Here is a 25053-nt window from a genome sequence, read left to right as displayed (position 1 = left end):
GCGAGTAACATATTTAGAAATAAATCAATATTAACTTGTTGACTTCAAGGGAAGCTTTTAGTGTAGGAACGATTGGACGACATTTTAAAAAACTAAATTTCTTAAAATAAAGCTCTATTCAATATCCAATTGTTAACATTATACATGAGTGTAATGTTGATTCGTTTCAATTCATCTTAAAACACAAATAATCGATTGTATCGTTTACGATGGACGATATTGGCGATATGGAATACTTTGATGATGATGAAAATGATACTGCCACCAGTATTGAACAACATACGAAAAGGTTTTTTCCTTTCTATTTTTTAAATAGACATAATATGTAAAATTAATTTATAATAATTGTAATTAATTTAGATGGGAAAATACGGATGTTGGTAAAAATGAAAATCTTGTTGTTCTCGAGCCAGATCATCCGTTGATGCAAAAATTTCAGTTGACGTTAAATACATTTTTGGAAAAGGAAAATGAACGAGTCGGAATTGAAATTTTGGAATTGGTATTAAAAAATTTGCCTTTTTTTTAAATAGTGAATTCATTATAGTCAGTTGCATATATCACTATTGAATGTATTCGATTTTAGACTGAAAATTTGAAGAAGAACAGAGAGAATTATGAAAAGCAAATGTGTCATGAAGTTTATAACTTGGAACAGGATGTAAGTCAACAAAGGGTAAGTGATCTTTTTATTTTAATAAATAAATAAATTTATTTTGGATTTGATTTTAAACTAGTATACTCTTTAAGAAACTTATAACTGAGCAAGAAGGAAAGTTTAATAATATAGAAAAAGTTCGATACGAAAAGGATGCTATAATCAAAACGAACAGAGAAATTTATAAAGAGCAATATAATACGTTAAATGATGACAAAAAGAAAGGTAAAAATTGAATTGTAAAATACAGTTTAAAAAATTTGCAAATATGATAAATCGGTTGTAATCGAAATATGTATAGATTCTCAGCTTCTTGGAGAATTAGAAGCTCTCACACTATTATGCAGACAATATGAACTGTGGGAGAAAGACACTAATTCAGAATTGGCCGTTAACCAGCGCATATCCGAAAAGATCAAATCAGACAAATTACAATTGATCGAAGAAAAGAAAAAAATGGTATTATTACAACAAGGGAAATATGTAAATGTAAAACTTGACTAGTATACTTTTTTTTTATTTATTGTATAATATTTAGGACTTGACGGTCTATAAATTGACAACGGAAGTATGGAATCTCGAATCTCAAATCGGTCTTGCAGAAGATCAGATTAAAATAAAATTGAAAGAATTCGAGGATGCCAACGAACTCATTGGAAATGGTACTGCAGATCTGCAGGCATTGGAAGTAGAACAGCGACAATTAATTCAGCTGTGGAATTCTGCCGTCATCAATATTCAACAAAAGGATAAACTACTTAGTACAGTGAACGAAGAATATGAGTAAGTCTTGAGCATTTTTAAGAACTTGTAAGGCAGGGAAGGTATGTTGACCGTATCCCGACCTAACGAAACACATTTGTGTAGTTTGTAAGAGGATCGTTTATTTTTGTTCAATTGTTACAATGGTTATTGTATGTACGAAGAGATTGAGCTTCAGAGAAGTGAGCTGGTTGAATTCCAGAGGTTCCCTCTATTGTTGGGAGCTGTTGCGCCGCTTTATATACGTTCTGGCTTGAGGTGTGCCGTGTGCAGATGCTTTGTCTTCGTTTCCAGGACACGTGTGTTAGGGACACGTGTTGACCTATTTTCGAGACACGTGCTTTATAGCTGTGGGGTCAGCGCCAGGACGTCGTTAGTTTGAGAATGCGGTCATGTGCCACGAGTAAATGTCTTTTTAAGACACGTGTTACGATATCCTGATGACATAACTGTTGGGTTTCGTTCGTTTTACGATCAAGCGATGAACTCTTTCTTCTGGAATGGTCGAAGGGGACGTTGCCCTTGAGTTATGCATGTTTGTACAGGACCGATGATGAGATCACTGGTTTTGATTCGTAATAGCACAAGTTGTGCTAGATTCCTACAAACTAGGTTACATGTTTATTTATGTTAAATATGGGTTTACGCTTGATACGTTATTAATAATGATCGAACGTTTCATTGAAAATAATTTTAAAAATTGCAGAAAAACACAATGTGAATTTAAAACGGTGATATCAAGTATTGAGGCACTAAAGAAAGAAATAAGCAGTGAAATGCAAAATCACGAAACAATAATGATGACAAAGAATAAGATAAATTTTGAATTAATGGATTGTTCGAAATCAGGTATATATTATGTAATTTTTCAAACATTATGTAGACATTTTTAAAGATTTAGATTGAAAAGTATGTCTTATTATATGTATATTTTTTTGTAGTTGAGACTGAAATTGAGAAAAAATCAAATCTGGAAGCGTCAATTATAGATACAAGTTCTGCATTAGAGATCACCGAAAAAGATTTGCATTTTGAAAAGTTTGTAAGTATCCGATATGATAAATATGAATGGTTGGTTAAAATATTAACATTTAATTTGTGATGTGTATTATTTTGCAGGAGAATTCAAAATACAGTAATTCCTTTAAAAGCATTACTATGCAGCATGAGAAATTAATTAATGAAAAAATATCACTTGAAAATGAGACTTTGGATAAATTACAAGATAGACTTAGCAGTGATAAGACAGTAGAGGACTTGGCTGCTAGAATCAAACGGTTGAAAAACGATACCAGAAAAAATGTATCTATATTTTTTATCCCTAAATGTTATGTATTCTAAATATATAGGTAATGGTGAATAAAATTTTGGCTTTTTTTTTAGGAAATAAATATGCTGAGTCTCGAAAGTCAACATGCTAAATTAATGTTAAAAATAGAAAAGCAGAAATTTGTGAATTCTCAAAAGTTTATTTTGGTTAACGATGAAAAAAATGTATATGGTCAAAAACAGGCAGAAATATCAGTCATAGAAAATAAATTAAAAGAAATATTGTACACAATTGAAAAGCAACAAACAAACTTGGACATTATTTATAAAAAGATTGACTCGACTTTGGAGAAAACGCAGGTTCGATGTGTTAAGATTTGTAACTAAAATTTGTTTGCTATTACATATTTATATATTATAATTAATTACAGGGCATAGAAACGTCGCCGATTGAACGAAAAGTCTACGAATTAGAAGTGCAAATTGCTGAATCTACAACGATGGCTAAAGATATTCGACGAAATTGGATTCGGATGCAAAAGCATGTGATTCAATTGACGAATCAATATCAAAAGCAAATTTCAGAAAACGAGCTTACTCAAGAACGTAATTATATTTATTTTGCAATTATTGTAAAACATAATATTTCAACTCATTTTCATTGAAATTATTTCTTGTTAAAGATGTGCAAATATTGGAGTTTAAATCGCTAAAGTTGAAACATCGTATCGACGTATTGAAACGAGACCGTATTTTGGTACAGCGATCAATCGATGCAGAACTCATTCGCATAGAGCAGCTTTCAAAGCAAAAATATCAAAATAAATGCAATAATAAAGTGTTGGAAGCAAAGTATAACGATCTGACGTTAGAGTATATGGCCAAGTTGAAGGTGAATATTTTCACGAGGTGATAAATATTAATGATTAGATTTGATTACAACTTTCCTTTTGTTTTTTATAGGATGCTGAAATGCAATTGATGACTATTCAAGAAGAAATTGGGGATATTGAAAACGAAAAGGAGCAATTAGCCATAGAACTACATAATCTCACTAGAAAAATAAAGTACTGGCAAAAAATGGTTAGTTGATATTTTAATTCTCATTCATTGTTTTATGAAATATCATATTATATTCTTGAATAAATTTACTAGGAAATAATCGCCGTTGAAACGAAGCAAAAAGTAAAAGAAGAAAAGGGAGCTACAGGTGAAATTGGAAAGATGAAAATGGAAATTCACAGAATGCAGGTAAACATTTGAATTATTATTGCTCTTGTCATTTGACAGATTTGCAACTAGATCAAAGTTTGAAAGGTTGAAATTTTTCGTTCTGTGATGTTTTTAATTGTCAATAAGAAAATAAAGTAATAAGAAAATTGCAATATTTTGTCATAGGGAAACTGTTGAAGTAAACAAAAGCATCTTTTTCAAAATTAAATAATACATTACAATACATATGTATATGTATATAAAATTAACTATTTTAATTTTTATTCGTCATCATCATCATCTACAACCATTCACCATCCACTTTTTGTTTTGCGCAACTCTCATCCATCTCACCCCACACATTTTCCTAATTTCGTCTACCCATCTTCCCTGCGGTCTTCCTTTTACCCTTATAGGACGGGTTAAATGTTTCGACCGTTTCCCAGCCTATGGAAACTCAGTTGAGTTTGAAAGAGGATCGTTTATTTTTGTTCAATCGTTACAATGGTTATTGTATGTACGAAGAGGTTGAGCTTCGGAGAAGTGAGCTGGTTAAACTTCAGAGGTTCACTCTGGTGTTGGGAGCTGGTGCGTCGCTTTATATACGTTCTGGTTTGAAGCGTGCCGTGTGCAGATGCTTTGCCTTCGTTTCCAGGACACGTGTTGACCTGTTTTCGAGGCACGTGTCTTCGGTACACGTGTAGTTTATAGCTATGGGATCAGCGCCAGGACGTCGTTCGTTTAAGAATGCGGTTGTGTGCCACGCGTAAACGACTTTTCAGGACATGTGTCACGGTTGCCTGATGACATCACTGTTGGGTTTCGTTCGTTTTACGATCAAGCGATGAACTCTTTCTTCTGGAATGGTCGAAGGGGACGTTGCCTGCCCTTGAGTTATGCATGTTTCTACAGGATCGATGATGAGATCACTGGTTTTGATTCGTTACAATGATTCGCACAAGTCGTGCTATATTCCTACAACTCTATCCACTATGTCCACTACCCTTGTCATACTTCTCACACACGTGTTCCGCTTGCTGTCTCTCCTCGTTATGCCGAGCATACATTTTTAGTTCAGTGTCCAAGTTTCACATTCATACGTCATGCGAATGCGTTTTGCCAGTGAAACATTCGATAAATATGGATTGCTACCATTCCAATTGACATATTTTTCGTTCATGTTTATAAAGCTAATGCTTATTGATTTATGTAGGTGAGACATGGACAGGTGTCGAGAACGGCAGCCAGGTTAGCGTCTGATTTGGCGCAAGCAGTGTGGAGACGAGCGGCTGCAGTGAATCGTTCTAGAGCCTGTCCTCAAAATTATACTCCCAAATATACATTTTCTGTTAAAAACAAAGAGAAACGTTCAGATATACGCAGACTCAATCAAGTAAATTTTATTAATTCATTGATTTATTATTATTTTGCGATTTCCATGTCACATTATCTTGTATTGCAGGAAATAGAATTGAATCACAATTCAATACAAGCATTAAACAACGAACAGAACATACTTGAGAAGAATATTCAAGAAAAAATAATCGTGATTTCTACAATTGAGAATGAGGTGGCTAAATTGAGACAACGTATAGATGAAGATCTCTTGCGCAAGCAAAAGGTAAATAAATGGTAATTGGACTATTCGTCACATTGGGGTGGTCACAAAGACAATTTTTGCCATGAAAATCGCGAATACACAATATTTGGCACTCAAGTTCTCGTTACTATGATAGTTATCGTTAGTATGATGGACTTTTCGGCTGCCAGATGTTCCGTTATAGAGATTTTAGTGACTTTGTGACGAGTAATTTGTGACCAGTAATCACCGAACCAAATAAATATATGCAGATTGATTTTCTTTATACTTGATGTATTGATTATTGTTACATTGATTGATTTATTTACACAGAACTTAGAGAATATAGTGCGCAATCAAAGATACGGGCAGCACTGTTCATTGATTTTGAACGGCCGTCTTAGAGTCCACAGTGTCAAATCTGAACCAGGAATATGTTTGAAGTACAACAAACAGACAAAAATAAATTATTTGTTGACAAGTCTTGTGAAAGACTTATTAACAGAAATTCCTGAACAACGAACGATGCTAATGCGAATTCTTAACACTTTGAATGTTAATGATGAAGAAATGTAATGTAAAGTATCTTTAATTCTTTGCATTAATATTAAAAATAACAATAAAACAATAAATTTTTTATATGATATAAGTACATTTATTATGAATTTATTTATAAAATTGAGTATCAAATCTAAAAGTATTTATAATGCATATGTATTTTATAATTATATCTTCATGAATGGCATAATATCATGTATGTACATATGATGATCACAAATTTAGCATGGATATTACTTCAAATGTTCAAGAAACCATAAACCAGCATTGACTAAATGGTCCATCTCAACAGTTCCAGAGCTCAATGAGTGATTGTCTTCATACACCAACATTCTACAACAAATACAGTACAATAATAATCAAATAGTGGTGTAAATATGATTAGTAAAACAATTATTAAACCTAATCGAAAATAGTCACCTGGCTTTACACCCATTCGCTTTGATTCTGTGAAAATATTCGATTCCTTGAAAGTAAGGCACTCTTTTATCTTTCGATCCGAGACACAGCAATGTCGGCACTTTCACATTATGAGCATGAACTAACGGAGAAGACATTCGCATAGTTCTCAATAGATTATTGTCGACTGGTCCAACTTCAGTGAACTCAGATCCAGCTTCGAAGGCACACCTTGCAATGTCAAAATTCCAAATTAAATATCTATGTATGTAGCATGCAGTTGAGAATGAATATTACATGTAATACATACCAATCAGGTATATCGCTTGAATTTATCATAGTTGCTACGTCAATAACAGGGTTTCTGGCGACGACGGATTTAAATCGATCCGGATATTGACCGCTGAGATGAGTGACGAGGAAGCCACCGTGAGATCCACCAAACAGCGAGCAGTTATCGGCGTCCACATTATACTTTTCTAAAGCTTTGTCAGCTGCTAAGATGCAGTCTTTAACATCAGCTTCTCCGATTCTACCCGGTAAATATAATAGTCGGCTTTGTCCAGCGCCAGTAGAGCCACGGAAGTTCACCAAAACCACGGAGAATCCTTTAAAATATCAATTAAAACCAACACAATGTCATATATAAGATATAATGTGTTTAATTGATTTACCGAGCATTCGCAACAGTGCTGTGTCCATACTGAAGGAATTTACAAAACTTGAATGAGGACCTCCGTGTGGGTAAATAATAAATGGTGCTTTTTCAGACGATGACTTTGAATTGCCGAAATACAATACGGAAAAATCATCTAAAATATTAATTTAAAATTCTTTAAGATCTTACTGTTTTCAATGAATGTTACTTTCATTGTATAACAGGAAAATAAATATTCACTTATGACATCCGACACATTTTCATGGATTAATTCCATATAGTCGACATCGGAGGACGAAATAGCTTCAGGAACAAGTGCAGAATTATCATCAATTACTGTCCATTTAATAGCCTTTTCGTTACCAACACTCGGTAGTTTACCAATAACTAACTGGAGTAAATAAATAAATTTACTATACATTTAATGTTATACACATGTCATATTCAATGATTTGGACAAAACCTGAGCAGGAGTTGTTAGGGAAGATCTCGCAGCCAATATAATATCCTGATAAACATCCAAAACGACTGTGCTGCATGGTGTTGATACATCAGAAATGTCCACTATTTGCCGAGTATCTAAAAATTAACGTAGCATTAGATATTGTTATTCATATTTTATTTTTATTTTTATTTTATCAATCATGCACACTCGTCCTTACAGATCGCTCTAAATGCGACGAGTATACTATACAGATTACGAAATATTTATTATAAATACATAATTGTTATATATTTTACATTCAACACGACATCTATGGTGAAAAATTGTAAGCATTATACATGGTAAATATGATCAACATCCACAGAGACATCTATGGACAAATTTACAGCATTTTATACAAATTAGCGAAAAATCGAGATGCTGAATAAAACGAATTTTTGCGAGAGATAGGACAGGGACGACAATTTGCAGGAACCGTTTCAATGAAAATCAGATAAAATGGCAAACTCTGATTTGAAGTCACATAAACAAGGTCTGGTCAGCAGCAACCAGTGGGATGACCACTTTGTTTGAAAGCAATATACGCTAACCGCTAGTCTATGTTGCTGGTTATGTAATATTCAAAGGATTGTTTAATATGTATGTATGTATATAAAAATTGAAAAAAATTAAATAAGTAAGTACCTAAATTTACAACATATGAGCGATTTTCTGTACGCTGTGGTGTAGAGAAAACAATTCGTTTCCCATCATCGGCAAAAGTCCTTTTTGGAAATCCTTGAGCGTATATCCCGGTAAATGTTTCATTATTAGTAATCGATATCTCTTTATCGACAATATCTATTACGACTTCGATACTAGGCTGAATCATATATTAAAATACAATCTTATTAATGAGCGTATTAATTAATATGATGTAAAGGATTTGAAAAAAGTAATTGCACCTCTTCGGTAAGTGGCCAAGATGTTTTAACAAGTTGATGACATCCGTGATGAGGTCCAGCATCATCTCGTTGCAGCCAGATTAAATACTTTCCATCGCTGCTGAATCTAGGAGATCGTACAGATTTACCTTTTGGTGAAACAACAACTGAAATGATAAAATATTATTATAAAATTAACAAAACCGATGAGGTTATATATGTATGTATATATTTAAACTAAATTCACTTACCATATTTTTTATCAAGTGTAACGCTAAATATAAAACTAGGTCTGTTAGTACAAAAAATAAGACCCAATCTTCTGGGTTCTGTTTCCCATGCAACGCCAATAATCGCTTCCCCGTTGGGAGACCAAGAAACTTGTCCAGGGCACCAACTATCTGGAATCCAATCGATGACGTCAAAAGCTTCCGTTTCTAGTTGACACATGATAATCGACGAAAGATGTTTTCCGACTAATTGTTCACCCCATTCCGGTTTATAATCGTATTCAATACCCTATATTAAATGCAAAACAAACTATCACACATATATTCTATTATATCATTAAAGAGACTATCTCGTATAATAATAATCAAATACTATGTTGAAGAAAGAGAATTCAGTAAAGATGAAATGTTAAATCAAATATAGAATATACTATACCTTTAACGGAGTAGGGTCATCATTTCCTTCTTTACTATTAGACTTGTTTCTCTTGAAGAATGGTTCAGATTTTGGAAGTTTTCTTTCGGCAATGTAAATTAGGCGATCTTCAGTGTTGTTCCAATTAAAACTACCGAATTCAGCTGCTTGACAAAACACGTACTTAACATATCACGATTGTTATGATAAAAAGTCAATGAAAAATTGTAATCTTACAGTCGGTATAGACATCGCCATGAATGTCTAAAGCGGCCAAATCAATGCACTGTTTTATTTGCCTACGTCTCCAAATTTCCAAATATTGCTTTTTAGCATCCTTTGAATCAGTGCTCTCTCTGATCAAAGCTTTCAAATTTTCGGAAGGCGAAATGATCGATATTAATCTGGCAAAATAAAAACATGTTATTCACAGACAGTGTGATGAAATTTTGTCACAAATGTACATATGTAGGTAGTTTAACTCACTCATTGGTAATATCGATTCCAAAACTAGTTTCCGAAGTAACTTCTAAATCTTTATTGATATTATGTGTGAATTCGATTTTAGACGTCTTATTTCTCTCCAGGTTTCTTTCAGTCCAGTTGGATATAATTGTAGAGCCATTTTTATAAATCTTAGCGCTGGCTAGCGCCGGTATTAGAGCAAGCGTTCGATATGCATTTAAAACTCTATCAAGCTGAACAGCATACATAGTAAGAAAAATTAAAATCAATACTAAAATACAAATAAAATAAAACAATGTATGTAGATAGGTTGAAATTACTTGTGAGGACATTGTTAATCCGAAGAGAACAAGAGAATGATAAATTCCAAGTATGTAAACTTCGCTTTTATTCAACTCTGAAAACAACGAGTTTTTATCTTTTATCATATGCTCAAAAAAAAAAAACAAACACTCTGTTTATGATAACAGATATCATATATGCAAATAGAACATGCCAACATATGCATAAAAATCGATTTGTCTATGTAATAAATGTATTTAAAACTATTGATAAAATACATTGGGACGATTCAAATGTAAATTTCAAATTTTCAGTATTAAATATGACTAGAAATGAAGAATATCAAAAATAAAATCATTACCATTATTAAATAATTCATTGTTCCAAAAAATCAGATAAAAGTAAAATAGTCTTTTGTATTCTTGGCAAATTAAACAAAGTAAAAAGGAATTGTTATACAAACACAATGAAATAAATACAGCGAGTCAATTTGCACAATCGAATCGAGCTCCGTCACAATGACAGCCGTAAACAATCAGAGTTTTGGTCATAAGACTCACTTCATCCACTATACAATTTATTATACTTTGATTTAGGCATTTTGTTAATGAGAGTGAAAATGATCGCCTAACGGATTATTGCGCAAATTGCGATCGCACGCACGACAATCGACAATCTGGCACTCGAGTTCTCGTTAGTACAATATTTCGATTGATGGAGTTTTTGGGTGCCAGATGTTCCGTGATTGAGATTTTAACCCTCCCGTATCGATATGGAGTACATCTCAACCCCAAAATTCTTGTTTTTTCAACTATTTGTTACTGAGGTGACGGTCAATTTAATTTGTAATGATACCTATTGTAGGAATCTAGCACGACTTGTGCTATTACGAATCAAAACCAGTGATCTCATCATCGATCCTGTACAAACGTGCATAACTCAAGGGCAACGTCCCCTTCGACCATTCCAGAAGAAAGAGTTCATCGCTCGATCGTAAAACGAACGAAACCCAACAGTGATGTCATCAGGATATCGTAACACGTGTCTTAAAAAGACATTTACTCGTGGCACATGACCGCATTCTCAAACGAACGGCGTCCTGGCGCTGACCCCACAGCTATAAAGCACGCGCCTCGAAAGTAGGTCAACACATGTGACCAACACACGTGTCCTGGAAACGAAGACAAAGCATTTGCGCGCGGCACGCTCCAACCCAGAACGTATATAAAGTGACGCAGCAGCTCCAGACACCAGAGTGAACCTCTGGAGTTCAACCAGATCACTTCTCCGAAGCTCAACCTCTTCGTACATACAATAGCCATTGTAACAATTGAACAAAAATAAACGATCCTCTGTCAAACTCAACTGAGTTTCCATAGGCCGGGAAACGATCGAAACCTTTAACCCGTCCTATACATACTTACTTGGTTTTTGTTGGAATACGTGAGAAAGTATTTTGTCATTTTCTGTTCTGTTCTGTTTCATTATTCGATATATTTAGATGGATAATAGCACAAGATGCGTAATAGCACAAGTTGTGATAGATTCCTACATATGGATCATATTTGATGCTATACACCAGTGGCGTGTGGTGAAATTCTCTCTCTCTACAGCCTAACTTAATGTGCGCGAGCAGGATACAAGGAGAACAGCCTTTATATCCTGTTCGTGCACATTAAGTTGGACTTTATGACAAAAAGAGAAAGAATTTCACCGAACGCCACTGCTATACACATATTTATAAGCTAAGCTGCGTATGAAGTTACAAGGTCGGGCGTGTAGCCACTCGAGTACGAAAATATTGCAGAAACGAGATCTTACTTTAGAGTTCAGACGAAGCCACTTTGGTGTTAAACCTTACATATTGTAAATTACGAAATTCATACGAAGAAATAAAATCAGAAGCGAACAAACTGGTCAGGAAGTGGGGCGAAATTTTTGTATCAGGGCCCAAAATTTCTAGCTACGCCACTGGCGCGAACAAAGTAAGAAGAGGTTAGTAAAAAGATGTCACCACACTCATTGAGTCGCGGCGCGAGTACACGCCGTTGTTCACGGGCGAGTGAAGAGCCCGCTTTAAATAAGGTTTCACAAATGATTGCTAAACAAGATACGAGATTACGAAAAGCCATCCCGGATAGAATGCGCCTCGCCGTTACATTTCGATTTTTGACTACTGGAGACAGCTTCGAAAGTCTTCCCTTTTTAATCACAATTTCACCTCTACTGATATCGAAGATTATACCAGAAGTGCGCCAGGCTTTGAATCAAGTACTGAAAGAGGAAATTAAGGTAATTAAACGAAATAGTTCTAAACACTAAATGCTCTAAAATAGTTATAAAACTAAATAAAAACACTAAAATGATCTTATTGTTCAAATTGATTAAAAAATTTATTACGAAAATAAAAATTAATCATGTTTGTACATTTTTTCATCATTTGTGGAATGTAGCCGGACGGATAACTTCATCAGAAGTTATAATTATCAGTGAACCTTCGGCTATGCTTTGATCGGGAATGTGAGTTATATTAGAGTATTGGAGTAGTTTCTATTTAGTGGGTTATTAGAAGTAGTTTCTGGATAAGAATAGGTGGGATTTGGTGATGGATCATATATAGTAGAAGGCGAAAAATATGGTTTATTTAGTTGGTCACAATGCCTAAATATGTTATAAATATCACACATAATCTCCATTATTTCATCCTGGGGTAATTGTCGCAACCTTTTAGCTACGATTTTACCGTGTAGGTCACATTCATCATCTTCCTGGAATTTCCATGTGCTCAAAGTTGTTTTGAGTGTATTAAGAGCATCCTTAACCACTTCTCCAGCATTGGATGCGTTCGTGAAAGTTCGTGAAACTTTTGTCGCGGGACAAAAAATGGGGAATGTCGCGAGGCGCGAAACGCACACACTCACATTTCGACTCACACGCACGGTGTTCACGGCCGCTTAAAATGGCTCATATTTAGGGTTGTCAGGCGTCCCGATTAATCGGGATTATCACCAGTTTTAAGTCTCGTGTCCCGGTGTCCCGAACAAACCTCTCGGGACGCCCTAATGTCCCGGTTTACTACTTTTTAAATTCCTACAAAAGTTTTTAAGTTTTGTGGATACTGTTGAAAGTTTTCTAAAATGCGTTGAAAACTATGATTTAAATTGTTGCCAAATGTATGATTATCTAATTACAAACAATATACTCTCGCAAAAGGTTAAATCTAATGACAAATATAAAAATACAGATTTTAGAAAACTATTATTAAAAATTTGTATTATTTTAATTTAGATGTGTATGGTTACTTTTGTTCCTATTCGTTGGTTTATATTGTATTGTTAATTGTTTTAAAATATTTTTTTTTATGACTGCCTTGTCCCTATTTAAGTAATTAATATAATTAAATTATTTAATATAAATTAAAAATTATTTGATCTGATATTTTTTTGGGGAGGGGGGGTATATCCCGGTTTGACTTGCATGAAATCTGACAACCCTACTCATATTAACTGTCCCCAATACTACTTGAATTTGTGCAAATATTATGATGGTGCTGTGATACATAGGCATAATCAATAAATATAATATATGTAATTAATTAAAGCCAAGCGTGTTTGCGTATTTATTCAAAGTCCAGCATTACCAGGTAGTCATTCTAGCCTGATGTTGCAAACAACGAACATGTATTCAGAAGAGTTTTGGAAGATAATAGATCATATATTTGGACATCGCGACATAATCTATCTCGGTTTGATTATCATTTGCTTGGTGTTTGGTGGACTGGTTCAAAAGAGGATCCAGTCAGTTGAACTGAAAAAATGGACCGGAACTTGCATGGGCCTGTTTCTAATTTTCTTCATCATGGGTGGTCATGCTTGCCATTTGATCTTGGCAATGATCTTTGGAGCCTTTCTTACACTCTACACAGACAAAAGGTATTCAAAAACGTTACTTTTAGTCCATATATTTGTACAATACTCGAATTAAAAATTTGATCTATAACTTTTCAATATTTGTCACTACTTTAAACAACTATTAAACATTCTACATGTACGTATGTACATAATACATATGTCATTGTATGCAGTGCCGGCCTTACACCTGATGGCGCCCTCGGGCAATTTTTTCAAAACACCCTTAGAAAGAACTTTCGCCTTTGGCGCTGTAATCTAAAATTTTTATTGCTTTTGGCGCTCTAATTTGAAATTTTAAAGCGCCTTTGGCGCATCGTTCGGCGCCCTAACTTATTTGGCGCCCTTGGGCGCAGCCCGACCTAGCCCCCCCCTAAAACCGGCACTGATTGTATGTAGCCTAAAGACTAGATCTTCTTCTTGTTAATGCCTTGTCCGCATCCGGACGTTGGCGACCACCTCGTCGATTATTTGAATATATCTACATCGGTCTTGAGCGGCTCGGAACAGATCTTCGGCGCTCATATCGGTCCACATGCGCATGTTTCGAAGCCAAGATAACTTTTTCCTGCCAATCCATTTTTTTTCCTTCTATTTTCCCCTTATAAGACTAGATAAGGTGCATTATTGTATGTAGCCAGTCTAAAACTAAGATATTTTTAGTTTTTCTAAGGTGTAGATTTTTTGATGAAAAGTTATTATAAATTAGAGAGAAATATTAGTCATTAATTAAATATGATAATTGCCCCTCCAATTAAAACTATAGCATGATTTCATAATTTCAGACGTTGTCACATCGTTGTGTTTGGTTTTATGATGATATATTTAACGCTGTTCAGATTGTGGATTATGTATGAAGATCGGAATTTCTACGTGCACATAAATTTCATGATGATGCTTGTTACTTGTAAATTAGCTGGGGTGGCTTTCGAGATTAGCAATTACCAAAAGCGAAACGATATCAACTATCGGAAACCATATCCGGATGAAGACGTCGATGAAATATCGCCAACTTTTTCAGATATCCTGCACTATACATTTTCATACATTGGCATGATAGTAGGTAAGGAATGAGGACTGAGAAACGATAACCCGTTGGAAAATTTCAACAAGAATTTTAATCTCCAAAATTTTGGTGGCCTTAATTTTAATAAAAAATTTTCATTAGGTCCATATATACGTTACAGAACATTTGATGATTTCATAAAGCTACCTTTTGCACGATGTTCAAATTCGTGGGATTTTATAAAAAAAAGACTTCCACATGTTCTAATACATTTTATGTTGTATTGTGTGTTTAATATGACATGGCCTCGTATGGTAGGTTTATAAAATAATTAATCAACTTATCGACGATATTATGAACTTTAAATTGAGTTATCTTGTTTGCAATTAATTGATGTAAAAATGTTGTATTTTTCTTAAATAGTACATATTTACCGAAGAGTTTTCCCAAAGATCGTTCTTTTATAAATTCACCTACAGTGTAATTCAATTTAACCGGTTCAAATTATGGATTGTCTTCGGTTTAACAATGTCGGAATGCATTTGTGCTGCTGCAGGATTTGGAGCATATCCAGTAACAGCTAAATGTGTGTCGACACATGGTCCGACTGAAAATTATAAAGATCTTAAGAAAATGTAAGTTTTTAATTGGAAAAAATAATACTATAGGTACATACCATAGATATAGAATACCATAGATAAGCCCTTACGCACTAAGCCGGTCACCCTGTTGGATCATGCACAAACAAAATATTACAGATCATGCACACTCTCTCTCAGTAGCTAGTTAGCTTCTAAGTAGGAAGGTCAATTGACATTTTTTGAAAATGCCAACGTGTTCAGTGAAATTGTGTTACAATTACTCAAGAAAACATAAAAAGGTGGATGGCATCACATATCATAAGTAAGAATTAATATATAATGTCTTCAATTATAGTAGTATTTTAACATATAATGAAATATCGGCGCGATTTATGTAGTGTTGTATGCAGTGATTGAACAGCGGTCGACAACCTCTGCCACAGATGTCTCTAAATGCACACGTATATCTTGTTGGCACTGAAGGAAATTCAGAAATCGACATTAAGTTTAAAATTACAAACAATGAACTTAATATTAAAGTGTCAGCTTTAAAATTGATCATTGTGGAAGTTACTAATTTTTAAACATTGTAATAGTTAATGATGGTTTTATTATAGTAACATACATTTGTAGTTTAATATAGTGTATAGCTAAATATTTTTTTCTTAATATGGCTTTATTAGTTTGGTTTATTGTCACGCGGAGTGTCCAATAAAATAAAGTTATAAATAAAATAAAACTTCAGTGCATGTACATATGTACATAAACTGGTTGCTGACCACTGACGATCGCTGCGTCGACCTTTTTTTTCACCACTTCCCCGCTAGTTAAACCCCCCGCATCCCCCTTTACATACAACGAAATTTGTATGTAAAGGCACATCTATGTATATTCTATATCTATGGTACATACCTATTACTGCTTAGCTTGTTCAATCATCATATTTGAGTTTTTCAGTTCCTATGAAGAAGCTCTTGATTTGGAATATGATTTCAAGGCAATAAGTTGTATTGATATCTACGCCATTCAAACCACGCCTTGGTATACAAAATTTATTAGAGTGTGGAATAAATCAATTCAGTATTTTATGGCAATGTACATTTACCGGTCGCTGCCGAGAACTTCACATTTTAAACTGTTTTGGTATAATAGCATGTTAAGTTAATTGAAAAATATAAATTTAAAGATTTAATTAATATGTTATTATAAATTTAGGCCGATCATAACGATAGCTGTGTGTGCTCATTGGCATGGTATTGAACTTGGATATCAAATTGGATTGATTTTCATAGTAATACATTCATTGGCAGAACGTCGCTTTATGCTTGTCAATGATAATTTATCTCCGCGGGTAATATAATAATATTTTTTTAAATTTATAAATATAATACATAAATTACATATGTATATTTACACATTTTTGTATTTGTACTTTCAGAATTCAAAAATATTTACAATTATCATGTACATTGTAAACACGTACTTCGTAGGGTTTTTCTTCATGTCCATATTGCTACTTGATCCATCGAAAATCTATGTATATTATTCATCGGTGCAATTTTTACCGTTTGCTTTTTTTGCATTTTTTCATATAGTGGGATTTATATTGGTATCGAACTTGAAATCAAAAAAACATTTGAAATAAGCAGAATACATTTAAAAATTTGTAGGTGCTACTTTAGTATGCGGTCTACCTTAGCATGCGATCTACATACATTTGAATCGCAGTCGACTATTTTTTTCTATTTGTACGAAATGTTTATTACAATTTTTGTTTTTTCCTGCCGCCCCATGATGTTGTCAAAGCATTTATATCAAAATATCGTCAGCAGATACATATCTCTTAACCAAATCTTAAATGAATAGGGCCAACCTTAACTTAACCTATCCTATCCTGGCCCTTAAATAAATATGTGTTGGCTGCTAAGATGTTTTTTTTTGTGAAAACATTGATGAAATAAAACTTAAAAAAAAGATATCTTAGCAGCCAACACATATTTATTTAAGGGCCAGGATAGGTTAGGTTAAGTTAAGGTTGGCTCTATTAATTTAAGATTAGGTTGTTAAGGTCGGTATTATTCAATCTCAATGTCACACGCGAGAACTGAGACAGTGGACTGCATATTAAAGTAAAAACCTGAAGGTAGATCGCATACTTAACTAGATATGGGAAGGAGACCGCATACTAAAGTAGCACAAATTTGTATATACATACATAGGTATATAATATTTTGCTTCATTAATAACTTTATTCGAATAATGTCTAAATTTATTATCTTTTCTAGTTTCTAGATTAACTAGATTTTCACATAAAATATACTAAAATAAATATTTTTTGTTTTTAAGTCTTCTAATTTATTTAATAAGCAATTTATCAAATAAGGGGCGCTCACAACCAATCGGGCCGGGCTTGTTCAGATACCCAGTTCCATGTCAATTAGTGGCAGTAGTCCAAAACGTAATTACCTTAACTTTTGTTACCACCATACCTAATCCATTAAATAAATCACCACTATTGTCGTATCCAGTAATATTTAACCCTATCTTATGCATATAATAATTGTCTAATTCGTGCGTGCGTGCGTGTGTACGAAGTAATCGCTGTTAACACCATACTTCGACTCTCTTTCTCCTCTTGGAATAGTATATCGTGGAAAGAGACGGAGCTTGGTGAGTGTTAAAGAAGTACTAACTAGCCATGCTCCGTCTCTCTTTCTCCCCTTGGAGTCGTATATCGTGGAAAGAGACGCGGCATATCACTTCGTTCACACGAATGGCCGACAAAAACAAAAGATTTTTTTTTCAAAAACATTAATTAAATTTTAAATTATGAATTCCGTTGATCGGAATTGCGATATTTTACCGAGTGCACAATTATGTGCACTCAGGCCACTAGTTAATGATAAGATTCCAATTAATTTGTAATAAGATTTCAACTTAGTTATTGTGGAAAATTTTCGTAAAAACTACATATTATATAACCGTGGAATTACAAAGCAGAAAAATTCAAGAAGAAAGGAAGAATCTATGTATTTTTTATATATTGATAAAAAAACCAACTGACTTACACGGTTCATAAGCTTGGTATTTTTTAGTCAAATTCAAGAAATGAAAAATTTCACATATTGGGTTTAACATACACACTTTCATTATACATACATTTTTTTTAAATAAAGATTTTTGTTAAAGCGAAATTATATTTGATTTTTAAATGCTTTTTTATTATTAATAAATTATGTACACAATACATCTTATATCTATTTTAATAGCTTCATGAGTATCTCACACTTTTTTTATTCGTACTTACATATATAGATATATAGTTTTTTTTTTAAATGCTTTTTATTATTACGAAATTATGTTCACAATACATCTTATACATATCTATTTTAATAGCTACTGATCTACTGATCATTTTCTATTTTACAATTTTATTTTATTTGGTTAGTAATCATAGTATTACATTATTCTAATGTTAATGTACAGCATAATAGGAAAAAGAGCTCAAAAACCTATTTACAATTCTTATAAATGCTCACAATACATCTAATACATAATATTAATTAAAGACTCTCTAAAGTCGATGACCTAAAGCAGATGGTGTTTAGGTAATCTGTGTGTTATACCTGAAGGGTATAGACATTTTGTTGTAATCACCGAGACTCTTCACAAGTGTGTTAGTATGGTTATTAGTGATTCTGTCATAGAATCTACTGGTTAGTTTGTTAGTAATGTCTGTAACAAACGGAATATTATATATGGCATGCAGTTTTTTCAAGTTAGTATATATGGGTGTATTATAAATTATTTTTAGGGATTTATTTTGTATTACTTGGAGCTTGGAAAGGTTAGTATTCGAGGCGTTATTCCACACAGGTGAAGCATAGGTTAATAGCGAAATTATATATAAAAAAGCAATATGTACGTTTTTGGTATATACATATATATTTATGAAAATAATAATTGCACATTTTATACGACTTTGTTAAATATATTATTATGTCTATAATAAATTTACATTTAGTTAAAAAAAATAGGAAACCATCGATTCGGCTGACGGAAGTTTTCCCAAAACCAACCGGTATATAAACACGAATCGATGGAAACTCTTATCTTTATTTACTTTATATCGCGTGGAATTAGTTGTAGACTGTAGAGTGTAGAGCACCGTTTTTGAGACATGGAATTTATGTGTGGGCCATTATTATTAGACAATTCGTCGAGTGCGTACCGAGATCCCGCATAAGCGTTTTCTGTTATTCAAAACAAATCGTTCTAGCAAACTAACTATGGCTAATCATCCGTGACGCAATATTTCGCTATAGTTATATATTTAAGTCCAACTCCTCCAACCAGCCGTTTCAAATTGACGTTCCACGCGATGCATCCACACGTGCTTCGAACAATCATGGACCATATAAGAGAAGACCGCGACATAATCTATTTCGGTTTAATTGCCACCTGTTTGGCGTTCAGTGGTTTGGTCCAGAAGAACATTCAGTCGGTCGAGGCGAAGAAATGGAGTGGGACGTGCCTTGGACTGTTTCTGATTTTCGTCGTGATGGGAAATCATGTTTGGCATTTCATCTTGGCGACGATCGTTGGATCCTTCCTTTCAGTATACACAGATAAAAGGTATTTTCTCTATTAAAAATATACTAATGTTCAGAGTTGAGTAACAACATTCGAATACGTATGATGTATGGTTTGTTCTATGTATGATATCATCCACGTTTGGATCAAACTCTTTGTGTTTAGCCCAAAGTTTATCTACAATATGTCTAATTTGTATGATTTGCTTGGTGAATTTATATGTATTTTGTAATATTACTAAACGTGTTTCCTGTACAAAAAAAAAATGACTTTGAAGACAAGTGTTGTCTTTTGTGTAATGACAAGCAATTTGTCAAAATTCCGTTTCGATTTTTCATCGACTAGTCCAAGGAATGTATTCTATTACAATTGATAGGTATAAATTATGAATGTTATTTATTTTGAAGTGGCTTAATATATTGTGTAAAAATCAATTTATAAAATATTGACGGCAAAAAGTTATAAATATGTTCAATTATATTATAATAACTATGATATATCAGATAAGCACAAAATGTTTTAATTTGCCAGAATGAAAATTTGTACAGTTAATTCGGGTTTTTACTACATATTGTTACTTTATTTTCACTGTTTATGTTATGTTTTATTTTATGAGGTTACAAGTTACAAAATTTAATGGATAACTTGGTTCTGATGATGTCAATATATGTATATATATATATATATATATATATATATATATATATATATATATATATATATATATATATATATATATATATATATATATATATATATATATATACTACTTAAAAAAACTATCAGTCTAATAACGTAATAACTTTGCCCAAAAAAAGAAAACAAGAATAAAACTGGACAGCCCTGATGTATGATTATATAATATATGTTTAAAAAAGAATTATAAATAACGGATAAGTGTTGTGTAACTATAAATGAATCTTTATCAAAAATCATTTGTCGGTATAATTTCAGACGTTGCCACATTATTGTGTTTGGTTACATGATAACATACCTAACAGTTTTGAGATTGTGGATCATGTCTGAAGATCGCAACTTATATGTGCATATCGCTTTGATGACGATGCTGTTGACTTGTAAATTAGCCGGGGTGGCTTTCGAGATTTCCAATTACGAAAAGCGAAACGATAGTGATTATAGAGAACCATATCCGGAAGAAGACGTTGATGAAATATCGCCAACTTTTTCAGATATTTTGCACTATGCATTTTCTTATTTTGGCATGTTAGTAGGTAAGGACTAATTTGAACTATAAAGGCAGACTCTTTTGAAAAATATACGTACATACCAGTAGCGTGCCGTCCATGGATGCTGTGGATGCTGCGTATCCCTTAGAATTTACGTCAAAAATATTTTAATACCGTTTGTTTTCTGAATTTCTTAGTTTTATTTCTCTTTCATTTATTTTTGATTACGTGATTTTGATATATACGATCTTTTGTCTGATCCAAAATTGACATAAACGAGCATCCCCGTAGAAAGGCCGTAGTCGTCTGCGGGACCAGTGCTTGTTTCCCATCAAGCTTGTATTACCGTGGATGCTGAAGTTCTCTGCAAATCTTTTGCGCATGCGCACAAGTAAGCTGTCACTCTTGCGTATGCCATTAGTGAGACGACTCTACAGTGGTCTCGCTCGCGCGACACTTGCTCTAGAAGCAAAATCTCCTTTTGCGTACGTATAGACTTGATTCGCTTCTTATGTATGGACTTTCGCTTGATTCGTTGATTGTTATTTCGTACGTTACGTCCTAAATTATTATTTATTATAGTCCTAAATATAAATAGCCAAATTAACAATGCAACTGGATTTATCGCCGTTGTTAATAATAATTGCAATTGTTTAATTAAAAATGTTCTAAAAAGGACATTTGCTTCTCTACCATAAATATGTATAATGAAAAAGAGATTATTGTTAAGAGCCCAAAACCCACACCAATATTGAATATTCATTCAAAAACGAAAACATACTAAAGACATTTTAATAAATATAAATATGACAATGTTTGGAAGAAATAAAAAAAAATAAAAATAAATTGATCGTGTTTTGGACAGCATCCTCTGATTGAAAAGTCACCGCACGCCACTGGTACATACGTAGGTACATCAAATATATATTTACTTTGCATACATATTTACTTATTGTACTTAAATTTTACCATTGTAAAATTTCTTGGAAAGGTTACATATTAAATTAAGTTGTATTTGTTGATGGAAGGATGTTTGTATTTGACGCTGTACATACGTACATACATACATACATATATATTTATGTGCTAAATAACAACAAACATTTCCTTTTCACTTTCGCGTTAATGCAAGGCAAATTAAAAGTGATGTATTTTTTACGAATGAAAATCAATCAATTTGAAGGTCAACGGGCCAAAGATTTTAAACTTTTAATCATAAAAATTAATCTTTGGCATTTAATAGTAATTAATTACTTCGATATTTTAATGGTATATATTAACATTTATAATTGTGATCTATCAATTTATTGTTATCAACAGACTCATATATATTATACGTATGTATATTCATTTCTGCAACGCAATTGAAAGTAATTTTTTTGAAATTTATATTGAATAAATCTAAACATCGTTATCTTGATATAATTTTAAAGAAATATCGTTTCATAGTTTAAAAGTAAATTTTAAATTTTTTGTTATCTATAACTGTGACTATCGAGTACAACGACCTATCATTCCTCGATAATTTTAGATTCATGTCGATGTTGTACCATATTATCTGTTTCAAGAGTCAATAAATTAATCGGTATAATAATCACAATATGTATATGTACACAACTTAATATAAAGTTTATGCTCATACATATAATTGTGCGGTGAATTTCTGTTCAAATTATATAATAGACGTCATATTAAACATTTATTTGAAATTTATATTTCTAAAAATGAATAAAATTGCATACATTAATGACTACCAATTCCACTACTATGTATGTATAAGTACATGATATGTTGAATGCTTTTTTTTCATCAGGTCCATATGTACGTTATAGAACATATGATGATTTCCTTAAACTGCCATTTGCACAATGCTCAAATTCAATAGAGTTTTTGAAGACGAAGCTTCCATACATGCCAATATATTTCACATTTTATGTCATATTTGAAATTATATGGCCCCTCGAGGTTGGTAAACTCCCAATTTAAACTTTTATAATACTGTATTAAGATAATAGTACAAGTAGAAAAAACTAACACTCTTATCTAAAGAATAATTTATTGTTTACTTAATGATTATGATTTTATTTCATCAGTACGTCATGACTGAAGAATTTGGGTTAAGATCGTTTTCTTACAAATTCACCTATGCCGTACTACAATTTCAACGGTTCAAACTATGGATGTACATAGGTTTGACGATGTCGGAGTGCATTTGTGGTGCAGCAGGATTTGGTGCATACCCAGTGCAAGCTAAAAGTGAATCAACTCATGGTCCAACCAAAAGTTATAAAGATCTCAAGAAAATGTAGGTATTTATATGTATTATTATAATCATGTTTAATTAATAATTGAATAGTAAAATTAAATTACATAAACGTGACAATTTAGAGTGTAAATTTGATGTGTTTTTTAGTTCTTGTAAAGAAGCTACTAAAATGACATATGATTTCAAGGCAATAAGTAATATTGATGTTTACCGTGTTCAAACTAATCCTTGGCTATCAGTTTATAATAGGTCATGGAATAAGTCAATTCAATATTTTATGGCAATGTATATATTCCGGTCGTTGCCAAGAAATACATTCATGAAACCATTGAGGTAAAGGTACGCGCTGACAGAGATTTGTCAACAGACAAGATATTCCTTTGGACTTTGGCTACGAGATTTGTCGTAGATATATACACTACGATATACCCTATGAGAGACATTCGTTTCTCAGAAATTTCTTTTAATTCTTCCTTTTAAATGCAATTTTGAGGTACATTAAGAATAAAAACTACACATTGCCGTTACATATTATAAAAAAAATCTTTGTGCTTACAATATTTAGTTCATTATTTAATGATATTTTGAGTTCTTGAAAGATTGCGACGATTACGAATATGATCAGCCGACCAATTGTTGGCAGATTAGTTACTCATCGCTGAGAAACACCTCCGATAAAGAAATCCCTAAAATACACGTTTACCGATTTGTATGTAAACAAATCTTTGTCAGTGGCCAGCTTACAATAATCATTTTCAAATTAAATTGTATTATTTCTATGCAACATTTTATAAATGATTTAATGTAATTACAGGCCGTTCATTACAATTATGGTATGCGCTTTCTGGCATGGTATTGAGCTTGGATATCAGATAGGAATGGCTTTTCTGCCACTGTACACCCCAACTGAACGCCGCTTTATATTAATTTGCGAAAATCTCTCACCAAGAGTAATATTGTATTTTGTAAAATTAATTAGTATACTTTCATAACATTTTTAAATGGTAATACGTGTTCAATATTTTCAGAATTCAAATTTGTTGAAAGCAGTCATGTACGTCACCCATCTGTATATTGGTGGTTTTGGCATAATGTCGTTCTTGCTGCTGGATGTGTCGAGAATATATGTGTACTATTCATCTTTGTTATTTTTGCCATTTGGTATTCTTGGTTGTATACACATATTAGGATTGTTGTTGGTATCAAATTTAAAATTAACCAGTAATAACAACCATGTGAGGTAACGTTCTATACTACATACCGAAAAATAAACATTATATGTATATTAATAGCAAATTCTTATAATTTTAGATAGATGATTAGTTTATAAATAAATTACTTTTTTGATCAACGAACTTGTTTTAATAAAAATAAATCGTTTAAAATCTGGTAAAAATATTTTTTAAAGGAAAATGTACTAAATTGTAATTATGTATATAATTTTTAATGACACTTAAATTTAACGCTTTTGTTGAAAAATATACTGTGATACCGATTTGTACAAACCTCTAGGTTATTTATTTATACTTTAGAGATATGTTTAATTATTTGCTATAAATTTATTAATAAAAGACATATACAAATAACCATCATTAATTTTTTTTTAAACAGAAATATAATCAGAATTCTGTGATAGAAATAATATTATAGTCACGAT

General features: G+C 32.6%; 4 protein-coding genes across 10 annotated transcripts; 3 read left to right on the top strand and 1 right to left on the bottom strand.

The window, feature by feature from the left end:
• The first annotated feature begins 37 nt into the window (after positions 1-37).
• Positions 38-6056, top strand: LOC143909253 (coiled-coil domain-containing protein 40-like). The gene is made up of 17 exons (XM_077427162.1): positions 38-289; positions 361-502; positions 587-676; positions 751-883; positions 960-1117; positions 1197-1441; positions 2127-2269; positions 2362-2462; positions 2540-2722; positions 2804-3049; positions 3121-3295; positions 3373-3581; positions 3653-3772; positions 3845-3940; positions 5115-5294; positions 5364-5522; positions 5814-6056. The coding sequence occupies exons 1-17, from the start codon at positions 210-212 to the stop codon at positions 6054-6056; spliced, it is 2703 nt and encodes a 900-aa protein (XP_077283288.1). The 5' UTR covers positions 38-209.
• A 61-nt stretch (positions 6057-6117) lies between these two features.
• LOC143923292 (acylamino-acid-releasing enzyme-like) lies at positions 6118-10406 on the bottom strand. 7 transcript variants are annotated; one of them, XM_077426777.1, is made up of 14 exons: positions 10319-10406; positions 9894-9970; positions 9595-9806; positions 9346-9512; positions 9130-9272; positions 8715-8982; positions 8485-8630; positions 8225-8402; positions 7559-7674; positions 7336-7486; positions 7112-7249; positions 6748-7045; positions 6459-6668; positions 6118-6371 (listed from the first exon to the last, which is right to left on the bottom strand). In XM_077426777.1, the coding sequence occupies exons 2-14, from the start codon at positions 9903-9905 to the stop codon at positions 6272-6274; spliced, it is 2139 nt and encodes a 712-aa protein (XP_077282903.1). In that variant the 5' UTR covers positions 9906-9970; positions 10319-10406; the 3' UTR covers positions 6118-6271. The 7 variants fall into 7 exon arrangements, with proteins under 7 accessions (XP_077282903.1, XP_077282928.1, XP_077282921.1 ...); XM_077426802.1 differs by having other exon boundaries at positions 10335-10404; XM_077426795.1 differs by having other exon boundaries at positions 10315-10392.
• A 3104-nt stretch (positions 10407-13510) lies between these two features.
• Positions 13511-17692, top strand: LOC143915972 (membrane-bound acylglycerophosphatidylinositol O-acyltransferase frj-like). Its single transcript, XM_077436803.1, has 7 exons — positions 13511-13787; positions 14549-14826; positions 14932-15083; positions 15193-15404; positions 16308-16493; positions 16566-16701; positions 16789-17692. Exons 1-7 carry the CDS (start codon positions 13516-13518, stop codon positions 16993-16995), a joined length of 1443 nt encoding a protein of 480 aa, XP_077292929.1. The 5' UTR covers positions 13511-13515; the 3' UTR covers positions 16996-17692.
• Positions 17693-19461: 1769 nt separating this feature from the next.
• Positions 19462-24988, top strand: LOC143914692 (membrane-bound acylglycerophosphatidylinositol O-acyltransferase frj-like). The gene is made up of 7 exons (XM_077435027.1): positions 19462-19985; positions 20898-21175; positions 22944-23095; positions 23224-23435; positions 23544-23729; positions 24211-24346; positions 24425-24988. Exons 1-7 carry the CDS (start codon positions 19732-19734, stop codon positions 24638-24640), a joined length of 1434 nt encoding a protein of 477 aa, XP_077291153.1. The 5' UTR covers positions 19462-19731; the 3' UTR covers positions 24641-24988.
• The last annotated feature ends 65 nt before the right edge of the window (positions 24989-25053 follow it).

The sequence above is a fragment of the Arctopsyche grandis genome, chromosome 1, assembly GCF_051622035.1.
Source record: "Arctopsyche grandis isolate Sample6627 chromosome 1, ASM5162203v2, whole genome shotgun sequence".
Lineage (NCBI taxonomy): Eukaryota > Metazoa > Arthropoda > Insecta > Trichoptera > Hydropsychidae > Arctopsyche > Arctopsyche grandis.
The sequence above is the reverse complement of the archived record's forward strand: the minus strand, read 5'-3'. Positions and strand labels throughout refer to the sequence as shown.